The 7,261-nt window shown below is 39.9% G+C and overlaps 1 protein-coding gene across 1 annotated transcript; it reads right to left on the reverse strand.

Annotated features, from left to right (window-relative positions):
• Positions 1–243: 243 nt before the first annotated feature.
• On the reverse strand, positions 244–2,111 carry Inx2 (innexin 2). The gene has a single exon (XM_073079256.1). The coding sequence runs from the start codon at positions 2,014–2,016 to the stop codon at positions 937–939; it is 1,080 nt and encodes a 359-aa protein (XP_072935357.1). The 5' UTR covers positions 2,017–2,111; the 3' UTR covers positions 244–936.
• Positions 2,112–7,261: the final 5,150 nt, after the last annotated feature.

The raw sequence follows: 7,261 nt of genomic DNA on the forward strand, positions 1-7,261 counted from the left end.
CGCAAGGTGCACATGCTCATATAACAAAAATAATTCTAGTTGCGCATGCGCTTAACGTATCAGCACCATCTATCCAGACACTGCTTTACTTAACAAAGTTTGGAGAAAATGCCACAGATGGCGACACTAGTACCGAAACAAAGCGTGTTGAAAGTTGAAACCTTTGTCTTGAAATTGATGCATTTTTTATTGTGTCGTGATTATTTTAAAATACTGTGGAGAAATCAATGAAACAACATCAACTTATGTGGCAGTAAATATATTCAGAAAATATCAACCATAATCGACTCGATTTCGTCAGTATAAAAAAGTATAGACAAGTATCAATTATTAAAAATTACAGTATTGTCGACAACCAATTCGAATAATCGATCTCTTAATATTAATAGTTCATTATTGCTTTATACAATACCGTATCGAGTATAACATTCGATAACAAAGACATTACATTAGATAACTATCTAAAACTTAAGAATAAGCCAGCCGTCCACTCGATCAACCTCGTACACGATAAACACTTAATTTAGATATAATAATAATTACATATCACAATGAGACGTCCCTTCAACGCGATTCACTCACACACGAACATTACAAATACAAAACGAAGGCACGAGATCTACCTACAGCTACGACTACGTGTAAACATGCCCTAAAACGTTACGCTAAATGCACGCGCGCCACGGCATGCGGCACGCCTCAGTCGAAGTTGCGCTTGGAAGTACCAACATAATTTCGTCGGTAGCGTTAAGAGTTTTAAAGCGGTTCTGGAATACAATGACTGGCCCGGCGGAGGTCGTTCCCCGCGCCGGGCGTAGGTAATGGAATGTGGCGCGGGCCGCTCCCGGCGCCCGGCGGCGCAGGTAGCGCGCCCGACCTCGCGCACTGCACCTTACTAAACACCCACTATCCGACGCAGCCAGAATCGTGCGCCGGCTATACAGTGTCCTTCCCGTCAAACTTTTTAGCTAAGTCTCCCATCAGTTCCTTGTAGATGAGCGGGTCGATATTCTTTCCAAGTTGATATAGCACGAACCAATCACCGATCTGCAGCTTGCGCGCCACGGACTCGACTTGCTCCTGGGGAGCGAGGCGGCTGCGCGCACGCAGCAGGTACAGGCGCACGCGCGGGCCTGCCACGACGGCTGCGCGGTAGATCAATGAGATTCCACTTAAAATCGACAGGATCACGAACCAGAACCACAGGAACACGTAGATCTTCTCGTTGACGATGTTCAACGGTAGAACGCAGAGTCCGTCGAACTTCTGCACGGTTCCTGATGGACCGTATTTGTGGAAGGTACATTTAGTCACTTTAGGGAACACCCGCGCCATCGGGTCCTCGCGATCTTCCGGCTCCATTTCTGTGAAGCGGACAACGTCACGTCCGTACGTGGAGAATTCACCGTCCAAAAAGAAATCCATGAAGTATATCTGGCCGATCACGTTGACAAAATTTAATACCTCACAGATAAAGAAGCGGAAGGCGTAAAAGTTCTGTGTATGTAAATTTGTATAGAAGTAGTCTACGAGTAACTTCTTGCGGTCCGCTTTGCATTCCTCGCCGACCACAGGACAGTTCAAGTCGAGCACTAACATCTTCACCCGACCGCCTTCCCACGTTTTCCAAAGGTAGCGCGGTACGTAGAACAGGATTGCTTGGAAGAACAGCACAAAACACACCCATTGGTAGTATTTGTGATATTTGATCTCGTCCTGACCGTCGACGTGTGACGCTACGCCGGGTTGCACCATGTCCTTGCCGACGCGGCCCACGAGCCGGTTGGGGATGGTGAAAGTAGAGTAGATCCAGCAGTAAGTATCCATGACGGCGTACGGTATTTCGTCGACGATGCAGTCGATGGGGTCACCGATGTACTGTCGCGAGGTGACGAGCAGCGAGAACGCGATCAGGATGATCACGGTGGCTTTGTAGTGGAGGCGAAACACATTGTTGTCGATGCACACCGAATCGAGCTTGAGAAGGCCCTTCACGGAGCCGAAAACGTCAAACATGGCGGGTGAGCTTGCCGCGGGCGCGCGGCGCGTCGGTCGCGGTAATCGAAGAGTCGGGCGTGCGCTTCGCCCTCGCGTTGAGTGCGGAATGCTGGCGGGAGTGGCGGGGCGAGGCTCGCTGAGGGGCGCGAGCGAAGGGGCGCGGGGCGGACGCGCGGGGCTCCCCCTCCGCGCACGCAGTCGCAGTCTCCGTGCCTCGGATCAACGACACAGCACTGACCCTATTTCCACCTATATTCGTGGCGTCATCTGGTAGCCGTCGCCAGCGGCTACACATCTCAAAACAAGCATTGGAATTACTCGCAGCATTACGGACTGCGAGTACAATTAAATACGAACTTATCTATTGATTGCATCACTTAACGAGCGCGGACGCTGGCAGAGCGCCGAGCCTCCGACGAATCCCATTACCGATGCGCGTAGGAGCCCATCAAATATTAAATCTTATTTATTTCCTCAGACGAAACTTTCAATACATTTCTCATAGTTACAAGGATAATCAGGGAAGGAATAAGGATGCCTCTTAATTGCGTGAGAAACATAAATCTCGGTCCGTCATTAATGAAGATATTATCCTTATTTACACATTTAAAATCAAAGTTAGAATTAGGAAACAATTCAAACAACAACACACTTAAGGAACATTTGCAAACTGGATATCTAATTAATAACATATTTATTCTGAATCGTGCGAGCGTTAGGCGCACGGATTGCATTGAATTCACCCCCTGCGGCTTCGTTTGGCACTGACGCAAATTTATTTTCAAATGAAAAATATAATATTTTTAAAATTTTAATTTTATTGTACATTTTTCTTTTAAATGGGTTAAGATAGGACTACCTTTATAAATGGTCAGGAAGGCTGACCGAGGTGTTTTATTTTTTGGTATTACATTTTATTGACCACACTATCACAGTCCTTGGCAATGGCCAATGCTGAAGAAAGTTCAAAAGCTATCAATGTTTACTTATTATGTGTATAAAATATAAGTAATTAGTAGTGGTTGTAACAAGATAAGTATTTAGTTACCTACTCATCTGATTATGAATATGTTTTAAGTTAAATATTATAAAATTTAAAACCAACGATAATGCTATTATAATGCAATCTACTAATTTTGTTTTCCTAATTACTTGTTATTAGAATGGGAATGCAATCAAGTTTGTGGTTTAAGTATAATAAACATGTTTAATGCCTGTTGTGTTATATAAAAACTGGCTCTACTGTATTCTTGTCTAAATTCAAAATAAAAAAATTGCTTAACGTTAAAATTACATCTGCGTTTGAACTTCGGTGGGGCTATTTCGAAATAGGAAAAGTTTTTCCAAAAAGCTTCGCAAATACTAGAAACTTTCAGGACAAAAAGTAGACTGTTTCGCTTTCTTCAAAAATAAGTAAAATTCTGGCTCAACGGTTCAGTGGCAAGTTGGCAACAGTTCAGTTTTATTAAATGCTATAGAAGAAAATCTTTATTGAAAGAATAGGTATCTTTAGAAACAGACATAGTATGAGTATTAGAAGATATAATATTACTCTCGCTAGCCCAAACGTCAATGAATATAAACGGTACTTCCTGCTAAACTGTTTGACCAACCACCGTTAGAAGATAACTTATCTTTTGTTGTTTGCCATAAATACCCAGATATTTAAATATGTAGTACCTACTCGTATTACTAATGTGTCAAACGCATAGCAGCGATCTATTCATCGAAAAGATGAATAATGCTTAGATTTTTCGACGAAATATTTAGAAGTACCTATATCAAACCACATCGTTATAACTCCAATACTTAAGACAACAAGTTGAATTCGGATAAAAACATCTTGAAAATTTTGCAGATCTAGTTGTTAATAATCTCTGCCCTTAAATCTGTAATAAACTTCTAAATTGTGATAATTGAAGCCGCTCATTGCGTTAGTATGTCTTACTAGTCACTCCCTTTAAACCTGAGCCCAACTTAATATGGCTATTATAATGCAAAATGGCTAGTAACTTAAAAAAATATTAGATTAAGTTCCTCAGATCCTTAGAATCTATTACCTCTTTTGTGATAAGATGTTCGGCAGGAGGAAAAATATAGATTGCAGTCAATGATTTCAGACAAATATGATTTCAAAGAAAGACGAAATGAAGCAATCTTATCTATATCATTTTTTGATATGGCCATCAGTTTGAGTGTATACGATACGTGCTACGCCCAATATACTATTTTCAAGGCTTCACTTATGTAGGTACTATCTATTGTTTAAACGCTTACGCTTTTTAACAATTTTAAATTTATAGCTTTATATATTGAGTTTGTTCCAATCGTAGATTTTAACGTTTACAAAAGTAACATAATTCTGGATCCACAATAGATATACCTATATAATGTCATGATTTAGATATTTATTTGCCGCAGTCTGAACCTTATGTGACATTTCCTTCGACGTCATAAATCAAGCCATTATTCCGATCCCGTACTAGATTTTGAAGAAAGTGTAGCATTCTGACGCCTGTGGGTTTCGAAGGAAGAAATTTTGGACAGGAATTCCTTGTTTAATGTAGAAGAGCACAAAGATTTTTAAAAATGTATCCTCTAATGAGGAGAAGTAGGGGATGACATGGTATAGGTACATTTCATTTCACTGGCTGTTTTCTCCTGGACACTGTTTTCTTCTGGATTTAATCCTTTTTCCGCTTCCGATAACACCTTTTAGGAATGGACGGACGAATGATATTTATGCTGACACTTTTTTTTGGTGGCGGGGGAAATCTGTTTTTGGGGAAAACATCGGGTCAATTAAGGTGCTTCAGTGTACATATAGGTAAGCTTAGGGATCTTAAAACGAACGCACCAATTCTTCATTTTTATAGCGTGAGGAGATAATTAAATTCAATTTCAAGTAGGCACTTAATTTAATTTTCATAGAATTTTTAAATGGTAACAAAAATAGTTACCTACTACGAGTAAAGTCCCTTCCCTAACAATAAGGCATATATTGTACCTATTTATTTACAAAGTAAAGTAACCACAAAATCTGTGTAACATATATTTCCTCCTATGACTGTGGTTACAAACCTCATGTATGAATGAACAGGCGAAATCATGACCGCAATGAATGGGAAGTCTGCTTATCTAAATGAGCCGAAGGTTTCCTCTAGTGCTAACATGTAGTATTGTAAAATAATATAATTATTCTGTTGTAATGAGTAATTAATTAGTTTAATTATATGTAATGTAATTTAACATTAAAATACTTAAATTTAATGAACCATTTATTTTTTGTTTTAATTTATTTTTGCCTTTTTCTATCATGTATGAGGCGACTAACTTACGTATCTTAGTTCTCCTAAGTGGCAACAGGCGCGGTGCCAAGGGGGGTCACAGGGGTCATGCCCTCCTCCCCAAAACCGTCGACTCCAACTTTTACTGGTCAGTTTTTTTCGTTTCGGAGAGGATATGCCGGACTATACAATAAATAAAATATAACTTTTAAACGCGTCAGAAATAGTGTTCTATAAACAACTAAAACTAAAACCAAATTTCCCCTGTGACTCAAAATTTTATGCTGTGACCGAAAAACAATAACTACTCACCACGAACTATAGGCCCTTTCCACAGGTCTCTCTCACATAACAAACAGTTAAAACCTAAGTTATACGGATTTCCCGATATGGTCTGCGAACATAACGGGGCTGCGCTCGCATAGTATTAGAGTTTCCACATAAGGTCGCGCTATGAGAACGCTTTTAACTGCCTTTATTATTGTCCCTTTTTGGTATCGTGACTTATAGAACACGCAACGATAAAAAAACGATATTTTATTCATATACCAACGGCCTATAAGGGATATGCCGAGTTATTAGTTCTATACAGATAGGTACATAAAACTGTGATTACCACCACTCATGGTCATCTGGAACTAAACACTAATAGTCTTCACACTGGTGAGCCAAAGGTGCGTTGCTACTCCCTCAGGACTGACCTCAAATTGTTTCGTGTATCCCGTGTACCTTTGAAACATGGTCTTGCAATATTCGTTGCAAGACCATGTTTGAAGTTGAACTAGCAATGACTACTACCAATAACAAACTACCCCAGTAAACTTGCCCACGGCATCTTTCTTCCATGGAAATGCTCACTGAAGGATACACTTCTATCCACATCCACTATTTATGTAGTCCATTGTACGCTTTATGCTTTCTTCTCACGTTTAAGATGCAATTTTTCCTCTTGAGATAATCCTGGCGAGATAAGACATGGAACTCTATATATTTATTTAGTATCTTTCAAAGACGACGGTGAGACGTCTGCTCCTCAAAATAATCACAAGGTTCGCTAACTACTTCACCAATAGGTATAGTTACGAGTACTAAAATGAGTTGTGAATATAAACATTCAATTCAATACTCACTTCAAGTAGGTATGATATGACAAAACGAATAATAAAAACATCCATTATTCTGGTGAATTCAAAATCGTCTTTAGTACTGTTCCTGTTATTTATCTTCATTGGCTCTTTGGACAAAAAGCCAACGAAAGCGTCAGAATGACCAGCATATTTGAACTGACTAAGCCTCCTTGTCCTTGGATCCTTTGCAAAGCTGGTAAAAACTATGACTATTGTGATTGTTTCATTAAAGTGGTCAATAATTTCATCACCATTCCTCTGGCATGCTCGTAGAAGCATGATATTTACATTAATTGAACATTTGGCGATCCTCTTAGTTCGGTTTGCCTTTTTTTGTATTTTATTAAACTAATGCGGTTGGTAAATAGAAGTAGGTAGTAACTAACCTTTTGAAGATCTTCGAAGTCTTAAAACCTTTTCAAAAACTTGTACACAGCAATTCATTTAATAACGTGGTTTGTAGTTGGTAGCTCTTGGCATTGCTTACACCCGGACGCAGATATCAGACGCAGAAATTTTAATAGGAAATTTTCAAGAAAGGTATGGTACGGCCAACCCATTTCAGACTTCAAGCCCTCAAGGCCACCCAGAAATAACAATTTCAATCCAATTATGACAACGAAGAACAACAACTGACAGTTTAACATTTTCTTGACCTCTAAAGAACAGAGGCGTGCAAGCCACCAGTGGTCCCCCATATATTTCCCGACAGCAGCCCAACATTACTAAACTTAGTAGATATGTTAGTTATATTGGAATCACAGGATGCAAGCTATGCACGCTTCGCCACATGAAAAACGGTTACTGCCAATCCAGGACAACTGTAAAAGCCAAATAAACAGGAATCTT

Source organism: Epargyreus clarus, unplaced genomic scaffold, assembly GCF_041222505.1.
Source record: "Epargyreus clarus isolate Ecla_fem2 unplaced genomic scaffold, WU_Ecla_fem_2.2 ptg000014l, whole genome shotgun sequence".
NCBI lineage: Eukaryota > Metazoa > Arthropoda > Insecta > Lepidoptera > Hesperiidae > Epargyreus > Epargyreus clarus.